Below are 22,430 nucleotides of genomic sequence, written 5' to 3' on the forward strand. Positions count from 1 at the left end.
CACGTGACACTGACGTCGTGCTTACGTCACAAAGGTTACACCGTTACAACAGGTGCGTGACCTTCTGGGGTATCCGTGTAGGTAAACGTATACACAACTAATTTACAGTAAATATCTGTACAACGGTAAATATCGCGTTTTTGTTTAAGTAATAATTACACAGCTTATATCAAGCACGCTTGTTATCGACACTGACATGGTCATTTGAAAAGTCAATAAATCATATTGTGTCCTATATTTTACCAACATCTAAGTATATTTCATTAGCTTTGTGTTACACACGAACAGATGTCGCGATTCAAGTTATGTACGCTACACACAAAGCCGGATATACTTGGACAATAGCAATATTCGTAATACACCCATAATCTACACACGAAGCTTAGTCTCTGCTAAGATCCTACTAGCTAATGCTACTAAATAATAAGCAAATAACAAGCTCCCTTCACGACTGACCCAAAAAACCCTCACTACAAAAGGTCTATATGAGATCTTATATTGACTCCCTGTTCATACATTGGATCACTATATGCCGATCACTTTATACATAAGGAATGAACACATTCCATTTTTTGTAAGTAACAATTCATTTAAGAAAATGAATAAAAAAGCTAATAAATGGATTCCAGCTTCTTTCTTACAAAACCACATATACAGTGAAACCTCGTTATACCGGACACCCCGAATCCGGAAACCTCACATTCAGGACCATCACTGCTTGGGCGCGTACATGTATGCAAACTGTATTGTTCGGAAATACAACTCTGTCGTGTGACTTAAACATCATAATATTAGAATATGTTCATTACGTTATTATCCCGTCAAAGCGCATTGTGAGCAATTAAAAGACAATCAGACCTGTTTGTATATTTAGATGACATGAATATGATGTTAAACTCTTTATCGTCCGCTGTGTCTTGTTGACTGCTGATTATGATATATCGTGTACAAAGTATTTTTTGTGTTGGAGTCTTGAGTTAGGCATTGCCTGTTGACTCATCCGATTTTCAATATTCATTGAAAATGTGAGGTGACATACTCGGTAACCATGATTCGTTATTCCGGATATTTGTTAATTCGGACGATTTGTGTTGGAGTAGGCGAGTTGGGATCGCCGAATGAAGCAGTATTCCAACATGTTTATGGCGCCGATGCAAGCCGGCCTTCTGTGTGACGAGCGAACGCATTAACCATGAGGCTACCCAACACCCCTGATTTCGCTGGCAACGCTAATGTACGGATACCAGTCTTTAATATTATTCTTGTGAATGCATAGATATATCGTTTTCATACATGTATATTGTTTAGCTTGCAATAAAAATAAATAAATACAATAAGTCTACTCATTGTAAGCTATGAAACAAAATTGACTGCTTTTGAAAATAAATATATGCAAAAGAACCATAGCATGCTAATGACGGTTCAGAGAAAAGCATATCTGTATAATTCCCAGGACCTTTCATGAATTTATTATGCCCCGTGATAGATTAATGTCTCTTGATGAAAGGTATACAAGGGTTTGTGAGACGAGTGACGTCATTGGGGCACTCTCGCGAGCAGACAGACAACAGACAACAATGACATATTTTTTTAGGGTGTTGTGCTGTGCCACTCATATTGCACATTTACGTTTTCACATCCTATTGTGCAAACCTAGCGTTTGGCGTCTTTATCGTGTTGTGTAAATGATTTGCTTTTAATTCAAAGACAATGGATCATTTGTTGTTTGAACAATGTATGATTATGATTCTTATTATGATATACTGAGTATTTCTCATATCCTAAATTATGTTAGATATCAACTGAACGCGGACGTCAAGGTTGCAGTCTGTCTCTGGGACGATGTGGCGATCTCCGCATATTTTACGTTCGCCTCAATCAATTCGACCGCATTTCATTCATTTGTAGGTTGACGTTCATCACTCGACAATTCACATTATTATATTTTCATATGTGTAATATTTTGCTGTTCAGTGTATTCTTCTTAAAAAAGATGGCATCATTGAGTATCTCTAGGTTGGAATGCACGTGATTAGAAGTTGGTCAGTTGGCGTATCAGATTACCGTTACCATGCTCTCTGTACCAAACATGGCTAAAACCACTTGAATATTTATTTCGATTCGGTTTTAAGGCTGCATTGAACAGTATTCCAGTTATATCACAGCATGTCAGCTTACAAGGCGTGAAGTGATGCAGGTCTGAGACGTATAACATTGGGGTGAAACCCACGAGCACAGGTATTGTGCTGATATACCTAGAAACATAATTGAGGAGAACCAGGATTCGAACCTTCGATGATAGGTTTCACTTCACGACACAACTCTTCACAGCGTATTGCCGCACCTTAGACAACTGGGCCACCTACTTGCCCTCATTTCCATTCTAACTTTAGGGAGATGATTTATGAGGCTGCAATTGTTTATGCATGTAAGCCGAATCTTCCCAAGTTCACAGATAACAACACATCCAACTTCCATATAAAACATTTTATTACAAAATTACTGAATGAATCACAACCATTGGCCATGTGTACCAAAATACATGTGATATAATGCACCCTCGATTATCCAGAGCAACATATGTCCATTCTATCAGGGTAAATACCCTGGATGCATTCGCCACCAAATCTTGAAAGTTTTGAAAGTGATCTCATCATCCCCTTCTCTCTTATTACCGTCATAGCAGAGAATGTCACTGAGAAATTTGATTGGATGGCTATTTTTAGAAGCATTCAAATTGATTCAGGCTCAAATTGAAGCTATGGTCATGGTGAATGGGTCCACAGTATTTATCGTCACAGGCTAGAGATAGAATACACTGGATAATCGAAGGCTGATATTATGATGAAAGATCAGTTTTTTTATGAAACATGTCTGCTTGATATGGAAGGGGCACCACTTGGTGACCTATAAGCCAAGTGTGGCAAGACTATACAATCAACATCAATGACACTGTGATAAAAGCCATAATCATGATAACAGATCAATTAAAATTAATTTGTATTTATTTCTAAAACAGCAATTATAATAATTAAAAATCCTATGTCTTAAGATATATAACAATAAAACATGTCTTTGCAAACAAATGAGCAAGGGCTTAAATACCAAAATACTTAATCTGATTCTTCTCATGAATATAATTATTTGCTTTAAAACTGAAGGGTATAGTGGAATACAAGTGAATATAAAGCTATGTACAAAAATCAAATTCAACTTTTCAGTGGAAATGAAGGAAACAATTAAAAGACTTGTTAAATGGAATGTCCATATGAGATGTTTATGTAAAATTATTTAAAAATATATATCAATTTAAAAACATTTGTAGAAAATGATACAGTGAAAGAAAAGAGCAAGATGTTGACATCTATCTACTTAGTGTCCTAAATCAAGGTCAGTATTACAATTATCAAAAAGTAATGGCAATGTTGTGAACAAATCTTATGGAATAACAGCTGACTTGACAGTTAGAGGTACGGTAGATGCATACCTAACACTAACAGCAGCAAAATGTACCTCCTCACAAACTACGTAGAAATCATGTTCCTTTAACTCATCAGTTGACTTGACAGTTACAAGTACCGTACATGCATATGTAACACTAACAGTGGCAAATGTACCTCCTCACAAACTACGTAGAAATCATGTTCCTATAACTCATCCTTCTCATACGAAAAGATATTGGGAATGTGCAGTTCTTAGATATCCATATTTTTCATAAAGTTGCCGACCACTGCAATATCTTTAAATATCTAATGTACCATATACTTAATAAAGTCATCTATGTATGGCCTCTGATATCATCCAACATTTGTTCCTGTAATCTTAATTTAACCAGACTGTGTCCTTACAGCTTTACCTGCATGACATCGAAATAATATCATTTTCCATTTTGGTAAGGTACAGTACATGAAAAGTCATATACGTCATAAAGTCTAAAGTCATCTATCTATGGCCTCTTATATCATAAAAAAATTGTTCCTGTAACCGTAACTTTACCAGTAAATGTAATTCTTACAGCTCTTCCTGTGTGACACAGAGCAGGAAATTCACATACTTCATTAGGCCGCCTACCATTATTCAGTATCGATAATGTTTACTTCTTGGAAATTCACAAACTTTACAAAGTCATCTATCTATGGCCTCTTATATCATAAAAAAATTGTTCCTGTAACCGTAACTTTACCAGTAAATGTAATTCTTACAGCTCTTCCTGTGTGACACATAGCAGGAAATTCACATACTTCATTAGGCCGCCTACCATTATTCAGTATCGATAATGTTTACTTCTTGGAAATTCACAAACTTAACAAAGTCATCTATCTATGGCCTCTGTTAACACCAAACTGTTTGTTCCAGTAACCTAACTTAACCATTAAGCCCCTTTCTTACAGTTCTACTTGCCGTGATACGTAGCCTTGTTCAGGGATTGGAGGGTTGTAGCTTCGGACGGGCTGGGGGGAGTGCTGGTATTCTCCATACCGTGGTGGCTGGGGGGAGGGCTGTGGCGGAGGGTAGTTCTGCTGGGGGTAGGGTTGGGGCTGAGCAATGAACTGCTGCTGAGGGGGGCCTCTACTCAACACTATCCCTGACTGGTTCGAATGGGAGTACTCAGGTTTGGGGCGTGGCACGTCGGCGTATGTGAAGCGGCTGTATCGGATATCTGGGTAGGGCTCTGGTTTAGGTTTCGTGGCAAACTGGCGCCGCCGGATATCTTCGATACTCAAGCAGAGTTTCAGGGATTCAATAATAAGCAGGACAGCTCCGAAGATGGAGAGCCCGGCGCCGATGACAGCAACGTAGAATCCCCAGTCTAGGAGCATTTCAGGGTGGGAGGTGATGACGATACGGTATGGATCTTCCAGAGGGAGTGTGTGCCATGTGCTCTTACCACTCATGCTGGTGATAAAGAGAAACATGACTGCGATCACCTGAGAAATTGCTGCAATACAAGAGGAAGATATGTGTCATAAATAAAGTGTATTTTGGGATGGCAAATATCCCATATTAGGAATAAACATTGTATATAGCAAAATAATGATTGCCTAAAGAGCTTTTTTCTATTTGTCTTTCGGAGACATCCATCAGTTCGCCTGCTAGAGTAATTGCCCTTTATCAAACAGATATACTCCTGTCTCCGAGATGTCACATTTGTTTAGAGTCTGCATGGCCTGCATTACCTCATAAAACACAGTTTGATGTCCACACATCGACAAATAAAAAAGGTAACAATTCAGACATTTTTCAGCCAAATCCAACTGTTCTTAAATGGGGAAATGACCCCAAAGTGCAGAGGATACAAACCTCACTTAAATTGTTTCCCAGTTTTTATCACCAAAGTGCTGAAACATGTTAATTGCTTCAGCTACGCCAAATTAGACATCGATTTTTGGTGTTTGGACTTATGTCTTGTTTATAACAATTGTACCAGTAAATTGTTCAGTTCCCGAATGGTTAATTCTGACTCAATCGCAGATAGACAAGGGCAGTGCCATGTTTGTTTGTAAATATTGAAAGTAGCAACTAGCTGACCTTTTATACTTGCATATTTATCTGTATATGTCTGTTTTTATCCGTTGGCATTATACTTCCAAGCAACCTACCCATAACATGGTTAATAGCATCTACTGGAACTCTACACATGTACCAATCTCCTCTCCTAGACACCACGTCTACAAAATACCCTGGCCTCAAACTGAAGCCAGGTCATACGCTTTGTCCAATAAATAGACATTGCGATACTAATAGAGACTGGGTCCATCATTTGATGAAATTAATTATCCCCATCACATTCACTTATGGCATGTAATGATTACTCCCTTCACTTAACAATGACCCAACCCACTCCTGCAAGAGTATCCTTTTGTATGAATGCAACATTTGAGATTTGGTAAGCATGGTAAGGTAGTTAGTTGCCAGATCAGCAGCTTCCGCTCAGGCATCTAATAGAGTGAGTGAGTGAGTTCGGTTTTACGCCACTTTTAACAGTATTACAGTTATATCACAGCGTGTCAACTTAATGTGGGAGAAAAGCCCGAAGTGATGCGAGTCTCAGACGTTAACCACTTCGGTGAAACCCCCGAGCACGGGTATGGTGCTGACAAACCTAGAAACATAATCGGGGTGAACCATGATTCCAACCCACAATCATAGGTTTCCCGCATGCCCAAGGAACGCAACTCTGCACAGCAAATCGCAGCGCCTTAGACGACTGGGACACCCCTGCCCCCGGGCATCTAATAGAAGAAATACAGGGCATATCAATTGTCATCAAAGATATTGATATCTTCAACTCATTTGTCTGGAATGGATCATCATTACTTGAGCTTCAAATTAGGATTGGGTGAACAATTCTTGGGTGGGCTATCAAAAGTACGAAACTTGTGATGCACGTTAGGGCACAGTACCGGTGCGCCATGGCTGCTATGTTTGTTTTTTGTTGTTTAACGCCACACTCAGCAATACGACAGCTATATGACGGCAGTCTGTAATCAATCGAGTCTGAACCAGACTTTCCAGTGATAAACATCATGAGCAATGATCTACGCAATTGGGATATGATGACATGGGTCAACCAAGTCAGCGAGCCTGACCACTAGATCCTGTTAGTCACCTCTTACGACAAGCATGGGTTGCTGAAGACGAATTCTAACCCGGAATCTTCATGGGACTTGCCGTCGTGGTTCACAGAAGTACCAGTCTAGCGGATGGAGTCGATGTCACAATGTGCCATGTAGGGTACTACAGAAATGTACCCTGGCCAAAGTCAAAATATAGAAATGTACCCTAAGTCGTGGTGTATCGGGCGCAGATAATAGTGCTAATTGACACTTGATACCATGTCTCCTCGATCCGCACAACTAGGGTTGGTTGCCCCTAACCCATCCTTATCCCCATGATCAGCTTTCTGACCAAGCTCTCCTTTACTGTCATTAGGGATAGGTACCCCTTTTTTATCAAACACCTCTATATGATCCTAAGGGTTAGATACCCCTTTCCGATCAAGCACTCTTTACTATCATTGGGGTTAGGTACCCCTTTCCGATCAAACACCCTTTTACAATCATTAAGGTTAGGTACTCCTTCCCGATCTTACACCCCTCTACGATCCTTTGGTATATTTGTGATATTCGGGTATGGGTTAGTTATCTCACCTCTTCTATAAATGATTTAATCCAAGGTCAATGAAATTTGGAAAATACAAACAATTTTTTTTATCAAGATTTGAGTTTCACACAGAAAAATAGCTACTTTGCATCGAGGTAAACAATCGGGTGCTGATCACTAATTTGTTGTAATAGTGTCTGTGATAATATTTTTGCTTATCAGAATAAGTCATAAGCCAAGCTTATGCCAGCAATGGGAGTTCAATCCTCCGACTGGCACTAAGTGAAATCCGAAAATAGTACACCAACTAAAGTGCAGTACTTCCAAATATAGACATAAGTTGACATGGTTCTCAACAAATTTAGCTCACCTGCAATGAGAGTGAATGCGGAAAGCCCCAAGCTTCCTGTGAGTGATCCATACTCTCGTACTGCAAGAATGACGGAACCGCCAAAGCCAGCTGCAATTCCAAACACTCCAAGACAGTAGAACACCTGGCCGGCCTTAAACCACCCTGCAAAACATTGAAAACCGGTGAACAGTTGTTTTGTGACCAGAGGAGTAATGATACAATATTGTATGCCATAAGAGTGAGTAAGTGAGTATGGTGTTACGCCGCTTTTAGCAATTTTCCAGCAATATCACAGCGGGGGACACCAGAAATGGTCTTCACACTTTTTACCCATCTGGGGAATCGAACCCGGGTCTTCAGCGTGGCGAACGAATGCTTTAACCACTATGCTACCCTACCGCCCTGTATACCATGAGAGGCCCATGCTACAATACACTGATTTTCTAGTATTTCACAGTGCCCTCTAGCCTATATGTTTCTACCCTATATTATCCCATCTTCAATCTCCAAAATGTAAAAACAAATGATTCATGGTTGTGTTTCACCTGTGAAAAGAAAGAATATCAGCTTATGAAATAATAATAATAATAATAATAATAATAATAATAAGTCCATTTGTATGGCGCCAAACTCCATACCAGCTCGTGTGCTCATGGCGCTTACATTATTACCCTAGTCAATGGATCAGTGATCACTTGATTTTCATTCTCAGCTCCCTGGGGAGTATACAACCAAAGCTGCCTGTGAGCCGTTAAAAGGTTAACAGCCACATTACCATCTCATCCTACTGGGTACTGTATCAGGACATGAATCTTCTCCCACCCATAGCATCATGATTCATATCATATCGCGACCTAACTGTATTATTACACTCTCCTTGGGAAGGATTTGACTGCAAGCCTAACTCATTAGAACTAGATAATGAAACTTCGGAGAATAGGGAAGAGAATTTATGGATGTCAACTTCTTATTACGTGTGTTCCTCATAATAAAGAAGTTGACATCCGTAAATTCTCTTCCTTATGTGTATCACTTCTAAATGCCTTTCAAAGACTTCGGAAATTAGAATACATTTTCGGAGAATAGGGAAGAGAATTTATGGATGTCAACTTCTTATTACGTGTGTTCCTCATAATAAAGAAGTTGACATCCGTAAATTCTCTTCCTTATGTGTATCACTTCTAAATGCCTTACAAAGACTTCGGAAATCAGAATACCGTATTCGACGTAATAAGCGCCCAAGGCGCTCTCAAAATTAGGAATAGGAGGCTCTTATTAGAATATTATTTTGGTGGAAAAAAACAGAGTTGAAAGATAAATTTTGGGGTTTAAGCTGACAACCTGAAATGTTTAAGTACGACAGATATATTTTTCCAGAATTAAATTGCCCATAATTCAGGGTTCATATAACACACGAGTGTGTATCATACGCGAATAAATAAGTCTTGTGTATACTGATCAGTTGGAAGGGGTGCTAATTGGGTTTGTTCACTTGCCAATATATTAACAAATATCACCGTGGGCGCTTATTGGACCTGGGCGCTTATTTCGTCGAATACGGTACATGAAATCAGTTGTATTGTCCATAATGTAGTGTTATCTTAATTAGTTGTTTAGCACCACCCTTCTCCCTTTACCTGGTTCCACCTGGAGGTTAGTGGCCTCCCCCAGGGCGACGAGGCTGGTCATAAGAACCTTGGTCCTCTCCGGGCCTGGCTTGTTTGGCTTGTACATCCAGAACACCCCGATCTGCAGCTCCGCCTCGCGCTGCCCCCTGGAGCCGTACGTGGCATCAGCAGCGTCGAAATGGAGTCGAAACCAAAACGGCAGCAGGGCGCACAGCACGGAAACTAGTGTGGCAATAAGAAGGACCAAAACAGAGAGGGCTAAGATTTTCGAATCAAAGAAGTTGCGAAGCCCCATTTTCGTTTATATACGTTTTTGACGCTTGTTTGTTGTTCTTTTCTTGGTTCGTCGTGCTATACGTTCACACTAGCGTCTTTCTAACGCAAGCTGAGCGTCCGATCGTGTTGTATTTGCAGAAATTCTTGGGATGTTTGTCTTCTGACGCTCAGCCCCTGAACGCCATTTTGAAATTAGCTTTGCGGAAGTGTCGCACCTGCACAGGTAAATTTCCAAGGGAGACAATCAAGGTAACATTCGTCAGGTGGGAAAAGGTGAGGGATGCTGTTAGGAGTTCGAAACCAAGCTCCAAATATTATCTAGGTTATGGACTAATCTAACTTACTTTATCCTGTAAAGTTTAACAGTTTTCTGTAAATAGCTGATAAAAATACAATCACAAAAATTCGCAATATTTGAGAGAAATTGTTTGATGGGCATTACTTAGAAGTTGACGGATGACAAGGTAGACACAATTTTATGGATAACAGCTTCTTTAATACTGTAAAAAGCGACATTTCGGTATAGATCCTTATACCGTTGTCAAGCAAGACTGAATGAGGGACATAGTACAGAATATATATAGTAGGTGGAGGATTAACAGTAAAGGATTAACAGTAACAACAATTGCATACATGAGTGGGATAACATGAGTAAGTGTTGACAACAGAAGGATAATACTGTCACAACACGGTGGACAGAGAACACATAAGGATCTCTACCAAAACGTCGCATTTTACAGTATTAAAGAAGTTGTTATCCATAAAATTGTGTCTACCTTAATATTTGAGAGGGCTGGATTGAACATTCCTTTTATTACTATCATTCAAGATGGGAATGTAGATACTTCTGCCACAAGTAAAGACACCCCCCCCCCCACCCACCCCACCCCACCCACCCCACCCCCAACACATGCGTAATATCCACCACTGTGTGCATATTCATAAACTGAACATTGAAAAACAATTTGACCTGTTTGCTTCACATGTCGACATCATGAGCATCGATATATGCAATTTGGATAAGATGGCATGCATCAACCAAGTCAGCGAGTCTGGCCACCCGATCCCGTTACTCGCCTCTTATGCTGAATAAAGGAGTGATTCATTGGAAGTTTACTGGTAATGGTGTATCTCAAGACAATGGTGTATCAAAGTATTTCATCCTTGGTGCTGTAAGTATAGGAAATTCCCGACAAGTGTATAAGGAGGATACACCCCAATGGGTGCATTACATTTAAGTATAACTCTTGAATACCCCTTGAACAGTGCAGACATAACACTAGCTGGTTTGTCTCCAAGACCTTAGAGAATAAATAAATAAATCCAACTCAAGTCTAGTATGATTAAGCAAGTCTAGATTAAGCATTTTTCTGGGCTCCATTTGGACTTATCTTCATGGTATATATTTTGAATTAAGATTATTTCTGGGACTAAATGTTAGTCTAATCACTAGCATACTATACAGTAGAGATACCCATAGTAGCAATATGAAGGTAGAGTTGAAAATGTTGCCACGGCAGTTTCTGGAAGCGGTTCAGATGATCCTTCTATATAAAATGGCAAGATGACAACTGTGAAAACATAAAGCTTGCTGTAATTGCTGAAATACGGCTGTTTGAAATAAGATGAGTATCGAATCGTTGATAGAATATACACAATGCACCTGACTTTGAATACACGACGTGTGTTAATAATTTTAAATGCCGCAATATATCAGTTGTATGAGGGTGACCTGTAAATATTCAGTCTGGACACCACAAATGCCGGGGCATGACGAAATGCAATAAACCGATCACTCGATCCATTAAGTCGTCCCAAACAAGCACAGGTTACTGTGGGCTAGTGTAACACCCCCACCTACACCCCCACCCCCACCCCCCCGCCCCGCCCCAACCGAACATTTACAAACGATTTCCAAAGATTTAAAATATATTAACATACCGATCCATTGAGATATGGTGCTACAGTGTACATACACATCCAGTTTTATTACTTGGCGGAGCTGTCTGTTTGTGGTGGTAAGCCTGTCTTGCCTCATATATAGGGGTATTACTTGGCGTAGCTGTCTGTTGGTAAGCCATTTCTTGCCTCATATATAGGGGTATTACTTGGCGTAGCTGTCTGTTTGTGGTGGTAAGCCTGTCTTGCCTCATATATAGGGGTATTACTTGGCGGAGCTGTCTGTTTGTGGTGGTAAGCCTGTCTTGCCTCATGTATAGGGGTATTACTTGGCGTATCTGTCTGTTTGTGGTGGTAAGCCTGTCTTGCCTCATATATAGGGGTACTACTTGGCGAAGCCGTCTGTTGGTAAGCCTGTCTTGCCTCATATATAGGGGTATTACTTGGCGTATCTGTCTGTTTGTGGTGGTAAGCCTGTCTTGCTTCATATATAAGAGTATTACTTGGCGAAGCTGTCTGTTGTTAAGCATCGATGATACGATGGGATACGATGACATGCATCAAGCACGTCAGCGAGTGTGACCACCGATACCTTTAGTCGCATCTTTTGACAAGCATACTGTGTTTTATCTATTCTACTCAAAAGAAGTCATATTACTTTAGTTAATCTGTCATTCCAAAACATATTAACTATAGTAATATGAAAGAATCGGGCGTTCTTAACTTCTTTTTATTGGGACATGTTAAAGTGTGAGAGTTAGGATAGTCTTTGCGCCACGATTGTCACATGCCTGTTTTAAATTTTGGAAGTGACGAAAGTCTCCCGGGACGTGGCCCAGGACCTACTGGCTGTGAGATGCATTAAATTGACCCCTGATTTATCGGCATTTCCATGCTCATGGCGTTCACACTGGAGGACTGGCCGTTGAGAAACGCCGTTACAGACATTAGCCATTCAAGTGAAACAACGGGATAAGGTATAGGCATGACAAACCAACGCCCCAAATTAAGGTGACTATTATCAGAACCTTGGAACAGCCTATCCTGGCACGATGAAGAAACGCAACCCTGTGTTGCGAATAGCATTGATGAAGATGGATAGACCAAGAGAGGTCTGACGACATTGATTGGCATTGGTTTGAACGAGGTTTCCTCAAGATTGACAGGTTGTTGATCACCTTATCTGAATTAAGAATGTGTCATGGCCTGATTGTCCCCTTCTTGTAGCTGTCTTTGTGTAAAGATGTTCTCTACGTTCGAAGCTGAAACTTGGCAAGCAAGCTCTTGAGATCTGTATTGTTTCAATGGGTTCTGAAACTGATTTAATATGTCCTACACGTCAGCTATGTCTAAACTCCCAGTAATTACAATTGGTCAGCCATTCAGAAAATTGGTAACTGAGTAGTAGGACTCTCGTTGGTCGTTTCTTGTCGCATTTTGAATTCCTGCCTTTGCATTTTCACCATCAAGATCTCTTTAATGCACTCTTTGATTTCTTTGAATTGTAAAGTTAAGAAAAACATCATTTGGAAAAGTCTTTTGTGTCCGTTTGTGAAAAGAACTTTTCTCCGAATTGGAGTACCCGTGAAGATCCGGGGTAGAATAGAGTAGGAGACTATGCTTGTCGTAAGAGGGATCGATCGGGTGGTCAGGCTCGCTGACTTGGTTGATGTATGTCATCGATCCCAATTTCGTGGATCGATGATCATGATATCAGTCACTGGATTGTCTGGTCCAGACTCGATTATTTACAGGCCGCTGTCATATAGCTGAAATATTGCTGAGTGCGGCGTTAAATAACAAACCAACCAACCAACAGAATTGGAATGTCAAAAACAAAAACAAAACTCAAAGTGCATTGACCTAGTTGGTTGACTTGTTACCAAACTGCCAGCTATACCATGGCGGCCTATAAATACATAGGCATTCCAGTGGCCGATGGCATAAACACTACAATGGTAGTCAAGTCAAATATTGTAACCAGCCAATTATCTTTAGAGAGCACTTACACAAACATAGGACTTATTCTGAACAGGAACCCCACCCAGGGCACATAACCAGAAGTGTGTGGAAATGAAATACTTCTTACGCCATCTGGAAGTGTTGGTGGATATATATGCATCTTAAAACCAAATAACCCTTAAAGAAAATAAAAGCGTGGTGTTATTCGGTTGGCTTGTGTGAGTGAGATGGTTGTGTTTTATGACCTCTGAACAGTATTCAGCTGAATGTCCTGGTAAGGTGGGAGTGAAGCTAAGAAGTGACACAGGAAGACTTCTAGCATTTTTGAAAACCCCGAGCAAGGGCCGAGAACTGCCAAATCCAGAATCACAACCAGGGTGACTCATCGAGTCGGACCTATGATGCCCAAAAGGTGACTGATTTTGACACCCAGAAAATATTACAAGATGTCACAGCTACTTTAAGTCTGATCCAGGAACAGCCAAACGACAGGTCCAGTGGGTTCCCTTCACAGTCAACATACGGTCACCCACGCACTTTAGAACACCATATTAAAGTCCCTTTTAACCAGAATGAGGTGCTGAAAACCTTTTCTCTCTAGGATTCCACCAACAAATTACATACAAGAGTGCTTCCAACTACAAGGAGGTTCTATCCAATGACCTTGAAACACAAATGGCCTTCAATTTCAACATTTATTAGTCTCCTATATTTCGTAATACCAATCATTTATAATTTGCTCTCTATATTTATTTACAAAGCTTGTGGACAAATTGACCCATGCCTACTAGCTCAATCTGAAGCTTGGAGAGGTCCTGCTCCTGATGAGGTGTGCATTGAATACAAGACATTCTGATGATTCATGTTTATTGACTTCTGTTGAAGAGAGACATTCCTTGGGTACCACATGTATATATCCTGGAACAGTACATATAGCATAGAGCTGAATCACATGCCATTGTGGTAGCATTCAAAAATAGCATTGGGCAAACATCTTGAGGCAGTTAACTAGATACATATATACACTGAGAAGCCACCCTCAGCATGTTCCTCCAGAGCAATGGTTCAAACCAATTCTCCAAAGTCCAAGAATACCAAGTTATCACATATGTGGTATTTGGGGCTGAAATAACATTTTTACCTCTGAGAGTATTTGAGAGTGATTGTATATGTGAGTCAGGGTATTATTGTTATGATATGAGCATGTCGGTGTGTTTGCATTTGTGTGACTTCATCAGCTGAGATGTCTGAACCTCTGTCCAAACTATCGATCATTTCAGCATTCCACTAACTCCTCTTCTCACCGAGAGATCAACTAGTTACTATGAGACACAAGCACCAGGAACAACCTGTTACACCAGCAACACTTTGGCGCCACTATGGCCTTCACCTATACTATAGCTTCACAATACTTTTAAATGGCATCTAGAAGACCTAGTATCAATAAGGATTGTTTGTTTGTTGTTTAATGTTGCACTCAGCAATAATCCAGCTATATGGCGGCGGTCTGTAAGTAATCGAGTCTGGACCAGACAATCCAGTGATTGACAACATGAGCATCGATCCATGCAATTGGGATCGATGACATGCATCAACCAAGTCGATCCTGTTAGTCGCCTCTTACGACAAGCATAGTCGCCTTTTACTGTAAGCATGGGTTGCTGAAGACCTATTCTACCCCGGATCTTCACGGAACTCCACTTCATCCTATCCCTTCATCCTTACAAACTTCATCTCCAACTTGCAAGCAAGCTACTACAGTATGTCAGCACAGACTCACACTCTCTAATTCTAGTTCAGCTTACTAACATTGCTAATATTAATGAATGTCAACTAATTGACAAAATACATGCCTCAAAACTGTGAAAGGGCATACCTGTTAACATGGTGTGAGAGAACAGCCTTCTTCAAACTGTTTCACACTACAGATGTTTCTTGAAGCCATCTTGTACATGTATTACAATGTGATAGAAACTGTTTCACAATACAGATGCTTATTGAAACAATAATATCTACTTATTCCCTTGTACAGTCTGGGTCTGTTCATCTTGTAGGGGGGTGGTCGGGTAGCCTAGTGGTTAAAGCGTTCGTTCGTCATGCCGAAGACCCGGGTTCGATTCCCGACATGGGTACAATGTGTGAAGCCCATTACTGGTGTCCCCCGGCGTGACTTTGCTGGAATATTGCTAAAAGCGGCGTAAAATCATACTCACTGACTCACTCATCTGGTAGGTTAGCCATGATTAATGTGATTCCTGGTGTCAGAGCTGTACCCTCATGGTAAGTGGTAGACATCCTGGCCAGTGTTACCTTCATGACCCATTAATCTCATCATGATGCAAATAATGTTCCAATGATGGCTAAACTCACTAACTCATTTAACACAGACAAATATGTCTGGATTAACTGACTATGTGCTACATGTATAAAATACCAAGACCTCTGCATCCCACTTATGTCTGAATTGATGAAGGCCCAGTGACCGACTATAAAATACTGTGACCTCCACATCTAACAGATGTCTGGATTAATGAAGCTCTAGTGACTTACTATCATATACCGAGACCTCCACATCCCACTGATGTCTGGATTAATGAAGCTCCACTGACTTACTATCATATACCGAAACCTCCACATCCCACTGATGTCTGGATTAATGAAGCTCCAGTGACTTACTATCATATACCGAGACCTCCACATCCCACTGACGTCTGGATTAATGAAGCTCCAGTGACTTACTATCATATACCGAGACCTCCACATCCCACTGATGTCTGGATTAATGAAGCTCCACTGACTTACTATCATATACCGAAACCTCCACATCCCACTGATGTCTGGATTAATGAAGCTCCACTGACTTACTATCACATACCGAGACCTCCACATCCCACTGACGTCTGGATTAATGAAGCTCCAGTGACTTACTATCATAAACTGTGACCTCCACATCCCACTGATGTCTGGATTAATGAAACTTGCCTTGTAAGGACTTAGACAGGAATGTCCAGTTCCCACAGGCAACTCTCACGCAAATCATCATTTCACCTGTTTATAGGACATGGCATCCAAGATTCATTAAAGCTAATGGTTTTATAATCTTATGAACAAATCAGATCGACAGGTCATATTATACACAAAAATAAATTTCTGTAGCATGATAGTTTATTGTCATGAAAGTAATTGGGGCTGTTAAGGCCGTATAGTGTACAGGAGTTTTTATTAATTTCCATGGTAACAAGTCCCTGTATTCACTCTGGGTGTTCACTGAAAGTTGTGTTTGTAGTGGCCAGAAAATCTCGTTTCATTTTCTGTCGTCACATCTCTTCATTTTTTTGTAATGCATCACAAACAGAGCAGTCTGGCAAATATACTGAGCTATCTTAATTTTATATTGGGTTCGTGGCTTTTGGCTTTGCCAGTCAATCCAAAAACCAAAGACAAAAAATGAACATTCCTGAAGACAGAGCTGATACAACAGAGAGCACCATTCACAAGGAAAATACCTTTGTATTGTGACCTATAAATACAAGACATGGGAGGAATAAGGATGATTTATATACTGATGAAAAGATATTCCATACGTATCTGTACATCACAACTGTGGTCACATGACCATCCCGTGTTTTGGTCGTGTTAAGTCCAAACCCTCTCCCTTTGGGACTAACTAACTACTGACCTTGGCTGACTGTCCTTGTTACAATACAGTGTAGACAAGCCCTGGGAACATGCATCAACAAAACTCAGGGCGGTGGGGTAGCCTAGTGGTTAAAGCGTTCGCTCGTCACGCTGAAGATCCGGGTTCGATTCTGACATGAGTAGAATGTGTGAAGCCCATTTCTGGTGTCCCCCGCCGTGATATTGTTGGAATATTGCTAAAAGCGGTGTAAAACCATACGCACTCACTCACTCACTCAACAAAACTCCTCCCTTAATTGTGACAGTTAATGAAAAGTATAGTCAGTTTAAACATTGTCACAGACAACTGGTCCGAAACCCAACTCAAATTACTGTATACTGGCTATCAGGATGCCATAGGGAGGTTTGCCTCAGTCCCACTCACAGAAACACAGGGACAATATCATCAAGTAATTCTACTCAATCCTAGAACTGCATCATAAACAAATGATCCAACCAAATCAGATTTTCATTACTAAACCAACACATAAGGACAAAACACATACAAAGCTTAATAAATTGACCCAGTCCACATCCATGACCGAGACAGGCAAACATAATTAACACATAGGTGAAAACGCAGAACAGTCCAAACCGTTCTGTTTGTCTTGAGTGTTCAAATGGAAGTAGTACCGCTTCCGTTGTCTATTGGATACAGCGTCTGCCCGGAGAGCGATAGATCGGTGGTTCTATTCCTGTTATCATTGTTGAAAGATGGTGCTTTTTGTTACCCTGGATGGTGCTCGGCATTAAGGGGATAAAACAAGGACTGGTCGGCTCGGAGTCAGTGTACTGTGTCTGAGTGGGTATCCACGTTAATCTGCGGCATGGTATCTCAGTGTGCTAGCACTATAAAACCAGCATTAGTCCATACGATTACAAGCATGCACGCACACACACACATGCATGCATGTCACTACATAAGTTTAGTAAACCTAAATGTGACGTTAAACCCCATTTCATCTCAGATGGAAGTAAACCAAGATTGCAATGAAGCACTAGTGTATCCTCAATCAGCACTGTGACCTTAAATCTATAGATACTGACTGAGACAACCACATCAGGATGTGTCCAGACTGCCGTTAGTGCTGCCTACAGGCAGTTACTGACTCCCGCCCTAACCTTGATCCTGTCACAAGTTAGCCCTCAGTTATCAACAAGCTATAGAAGACAGTGGTATTCAATTCTGTTCTGTACAACAGAAGTGTAGGAAGTATGTAACATAAGTTACATTTACATGTGGTAGGAAAGAAAACTCAGTGCCTCGATCAACTATGGCTTGTGATTGGTCGTCTGCCTGTTACACACATTGATACACACAGTGATACACACATTGATACACTCACTCATAAATGGGATAAAACAAACATCATGCTCAAATAAACTTCAACAACTGGAATTACATCTAGAAAACAAAATTCTTGAAGAAATCAGCCTCAACTACCCTGTATTAAGTAAACAGATTTGTCATCTTTGGTACATATGAACTTGATCAACACACCGTTCCACACTGGGATGAAGAAGTTCGCAGAGTGGATCTTACATGACCCAAACCCAGACGTCAGCCATCAAAGTCGCCATTACCACTCCTGATCGCTCAGGGTTTCAGATTTACAACAATCACAGGTTTTCATGGAAAAATAGTGTTACCATGGTGATTGAAAAGTGGTTCTGGTGACTGTATTTGTTTTTTGTTTGTCCGTCATGAAACTTGTCAGGAACACGTGAGGACTTGTGTCATCACACCTGTTGTGACTGGGGTCAGACACATTTGAGACATGTGTCATTACGTCTGAAGCACTTGACAGTCGCCATCATCACGTCTGGTGCGACAGTCGACCCATGTTTATCTGAAAAGGCTGCATTTGTCCCGGGATGTTGGAGGGAGCCCGCTGCATCTGCACATTGGGGGCCAGGAAGATCTGACTCCGGGGCAGGTAGCTCCCCGTGGGGCTGGACAGCTGGGGCTGATGTTGCTGCCGCAGCATGGGGTAAACTCCGGGGTTGTTCTGGACTAAGGCGCCACTCTGCAAGACAGCTGCCTGGCTCTGAGGAAGGTGAAAACCCTGAAGACGAACCTGGAAAATAGAGAGCACAGCCATGGAAGACACGGTAAAATACTGACCTCTGCACCCATACAAATAATGACAACACAAAAACAACAAATAAAGTAAAACATCACACTGCCCAACACCTGGAGCAAGTGAATTTTCAATATGGACAAGCAAAATTTACTATCACTACCGGTACTTGTCAGAGGTCAAGTTGATAATTGGGAGGTGAGCATATGCATACTGATGTATGATGTCACCTAAAAGAGAAATATACATTCCAATGTTCAGCACCCTTAGTATGGTAAAAAATGTCAAAATTTACAATTTTGAAAAACAACCCAAAAACAGGACATAGGTGTTCAATCACACAACAAACTAATAAAAAAAACATATGTCATTAAATTGCTGAGTCATGGCCATAAGAAGATTCAGCTACAGTATGGTTGAAGTGCAAAGGTCAAATGAAGGTCAAATGAAGGTCAAACTATTGTATCATGATAACACAAAAACCGGAACTGAACATATTCCAGATTTCATTACGATTGGAGTGAGTAAAATGGCTGAGTAATGGCAATAAATATACTTTTCAAAATGGCTGCCAAGGTTGCCATATTGAAAATCGGATTCAAAACAACATCAGGTGTCATCATTGGTGTGAACAAGCTTCACTGGTCCAGTGGTATCTGAGGAAGAGATGTTTCCAGCTGGTGCAGTCAGGTGAGCTAAGAAGCATGTCGCACCTCTGCATAAGTTCATACAGGAATGGGTGGAGTCACACACTGACCTGGGGTGGGGGCTGGAAGCTGGGCACAGAGGAGGGTGGAAGATGCACTGTCTGGGATCCTTGTGGGCCGCCACTGTTAGGGACTTGCTGGATATACTGGATAGCCATGGGTTGTCCCCCTTGGAGGAAGGACACATTGTCTGGCTGTCCTGCAGACTGTAAAATATTGGGACATATTAATTAATACATGATACGTTTTCAGAACACCATTACATGACATCACAGATGAACTATAGTCAGATGAAAGCTCAGTTATTTTGTAACTACTTTTGAGCAGTTTACATTGTTTGACAGCAAAACGGCATACAATTTAGGCCTGGAACAAGTCCAAATCTACAACCCGGGTACCCACCCCCCTATTACAAAATGTCCGATTTGGAAAAGTCTGCCCTGGCAAAATGTATTCAGATACATGTATAAAACAATCTGGTCATGCAAACACTGAAGTTTACTGCATGAAGTTCTATCTTTATTCAAACATATAAAAGTCAGAAGGAATGGGTGCATAGTTAGGAAGAAATGGGAACATTAGTGACTTGTAGTGTAACCACAGAGTTTTAGATAATTTTTGTCATTAAACAATATATCACGTGACTAACCACAGGTCCGGGAAGTTCTGTGGGTACCCGGGTCCTACTCAGTACCCACCTGACCCGAGTACCCGAGTTACCCGTCAATATATACCCATAAATATAACCAGAACATGAGTTTCTCCATGATGGGAGCACATGACCTACTTGTGTGGGCTGTCCTGGGATGAGTTGTGGCGGCATGAACTGTACGGGCTGGGAGGGGTGGGAGGGGTGGGCGTCCTCCTGACGTCTCAGCACCTGCTCCAGGTTGTCCCGTGCCCTGTTCCGCCACGCCCCCTGCACAGATGGAACATCAGGTCAGACTCGCAGGACACAGGTGTGTTTTGTACTGACCAACTGTTATAGATCTGGCTCGCAGGACACAGGTGTGTTTTGTACTGACCAACTGTTATAGATCAGGCTCGCTGGGCACCAGTGTGTTTTGTACTGACCAACTGTTATAGATCTGGCTCGCTGGACACCAGTGTGTTTTGTACTGAATAACTGTTATAGATCTGGCTCGCAGGACACCAGTGTGTTTTGTACTGACCAACTGTTATAGATCTGGTTTGCTGGACACCAGTGTGTTTTGTACTGACCAACTGTTATAGATCTGGCTCGCTGGACACCAGTGTGTTTTGTACTGAATAACTGTTATAGATCTGGCTCGCAGGACACCAGTGTGTTTTGTACTGACCAACTGTTATAGATCTGGTTTGCTGGACACCAGTGTGTTTTGTACTGACCAACTGTTATAGATCTGGTTTGCTGGACACCAGTGTATTTTGTACTGACCAACTGTTATAGATCTGGCTCGCTGGACACCAGTGTGTTTTGTACTGACCAACTGTTATAGATCTGGCTCGCTGGGCACCAGTGTATTTTGTACTGACCAACTGTTATAGATCTGGCTCGCAGGACACCAGTGTGTTTTGTACTGACCAACTGTTATAGATCTGGCTCGCAGGACACCAGTGTGTTTTGTACTGACCAACTGTTATAGATCTGGCTCGCAGGACACCAGTGTATTTTGTACTGACCAACTGTTATAGATCAGGCTCGCTGGACACCAGTGTGTTTTGTACTGACCAACTGTTATAGATCTGGCTCGCTGGGCACCAGTGTGTTTTGTACTGAATAACTGTTATAGATCTGGCTCGCTGGACATCAGTGTATTTTGTACTGACCAACTGTTATAGATCTGGCTCGCTGGGCACCAGTGTGTTTTGTACTGACCGACTGTTATAGATCTGGCTCGCTGGACACCAGTGTGTTTTGTACTGACCAACTGTTATAGATCTGGCTCGCTGGACACCAGTGTATTTTGTACTGAATAACTGTTATAGATCTGGCTCGCAGGACATCAGTGTATTTTGTACTGAATAACTGTCATAGATCTGGTTTGCTGGACATCAGTGTATTTTGTACTGAATAACTGTTATAGATCTGGCTCTCAGGACATCAGTGTATTTTGTACTGACCGACTGTCATAGATCTGGCTCGCAGGACACCAGTGTGTTTTGTACTGACCAACTGTTATAGATCTGGCTCCCAAGACATCAGTGTGTTTTGTACTGAATAACTGTCTTAGATCTGGTTTGCTGGACACCAGTGTATTTTGTACTGACCGACTGTCATAGATCTGGCTCGCAGGACACCAGTGTGTTTTGTACTGACCAACTGTTATAGATCTGGCTCCCAAGACATCAGTGTGTTTTGTACTGAATAACTGTCTTAGATCTGGTTTGCTGGACACCAGTGTATTTTGTACTGACCGACTGTTATAGATCTGGCTCCCAAGACATCAGTGTGTTTTGTACTGAATAACTGTCTTAGATCTGGTTTGCTGGACACCAGTGTATTTTGTACTGACCGACTGTCATAGATCTGGCTCGCAGGACACCAGTGTGTTTTGTACGGACCAACTGTTATAGATCTGGCTCGCTGGACACCAGTGTGTTTTGTACTGACCAACTGTTATAGATCTGGCTCGCTGGACATCAGTGTATTTTGTACTGACCAACTGTTATAGATCTGGCTCGCTGGACATCAGTGTATTTTGTACTGACCAACTGTTATAGATCTGGCTCGCTGGACATCAGTGTATTTTGTACTGACCAA

General features: G+C 41.3%; 2 protein-coding genes across 5 annotated transcripts in view; both read right to left on the minus strand.

Moving 5' to 3' along the window:
• Window positions 1-2,472: 2,472 nt before the first annotated feature.
• On the minus strand, window positions 2,473-9,565 carry LOC139474703 (uncharacterized). Its single transcript, XM_071257805.1, has 3 exons — window positions 9,094-9,565; window positions 7,475-7,618; window positions 2,473-4,939 (listed from the first exon to the last, which is right to left on the minus strand). Exons 1-3 carry the CDS (start codon window positions 9,377-9,379, stop codon window positions 4,386-4,388), a joined length of 984 nt encoding a protein of 327 aa, XP_071113906.1. The 5' UTR covers window positions 9,380-9,565; the 3' UTR covers window positions 2,473-4,385.
• Window positions 9,566-14,086: 4,521 nt separating this feature from the next.
• Window positions 14,087-22,430, minus strand: part of LOC139474712 (MYND-type zinc finger-containing chromatin reader ZMYND8-like) — a 68,824-nt gene continuing 60,480 nt past the window's right edge. For all 4 annotated transcript variants that reach the window (XM_071257843.1, XM_071257816.1, XM_071257835.1 and 1 more), the window contains 3 exons: window positions 20,475-20,606; window positions 19,738-19,893; window positions 14,087-18,977 (listed from right to left, as the gene is read on the minus strand). In XM_071257843.1, coding sequence (XP_071113944.1) covers window positions 18,717-18,977; window positions 19,738-19,893; window positions 20,475-20,606 — 549 coding nt within the window. In that variant the 3' untranslated portion in view covers window positions 14,087-18,716. The remainder of the gene's footprint in view (window positions 18,978-19,737; window positions 19,894-20,474; window positions 20,607-22,430) is intronic.

Source organism: Haliotis cracherodii, unplaced genomic scaffold, assembly GCF_022045235.1.
Source record: "Haliotis cracherodii isolate W230 unplaced genomic scaffold, xgHalCrac1.p SCAF_1, whole genome shotgun sequence".
Lineage (NCBI taxonomy): Eukaryota > Metazoa > Mollusca > Gastropoda > Lepetellida > Haliotidae > Haliotis > Haliotis cracherodii.

Excerpts from the sequence above, each read along its gene's own strand:
- LOC139474703 (XM_071257805.1), bottom strand. The coding sequence starts at position 9,379 with ATGGGGCTTCGCAACTTCTTTGATTCGAAAATCTTAGCCCTCTCTGTT. Across the intron at positions 7,619-9,093 it reads TAACCTCCAGGTGGAACCAG|GGTGGTTTAAGGCCGGCCAG; the intron begins GTAAAGGGAGAA and ends AATGTTTTGCAG. Across the intron at positions 4,940-7,474 it reads CGCATTCACTCTCATTGCAG|CAATTTCTCAGGTGATCGCA; the intron begins GTGAGCTAAATT and ends CTTGTATTGCAG.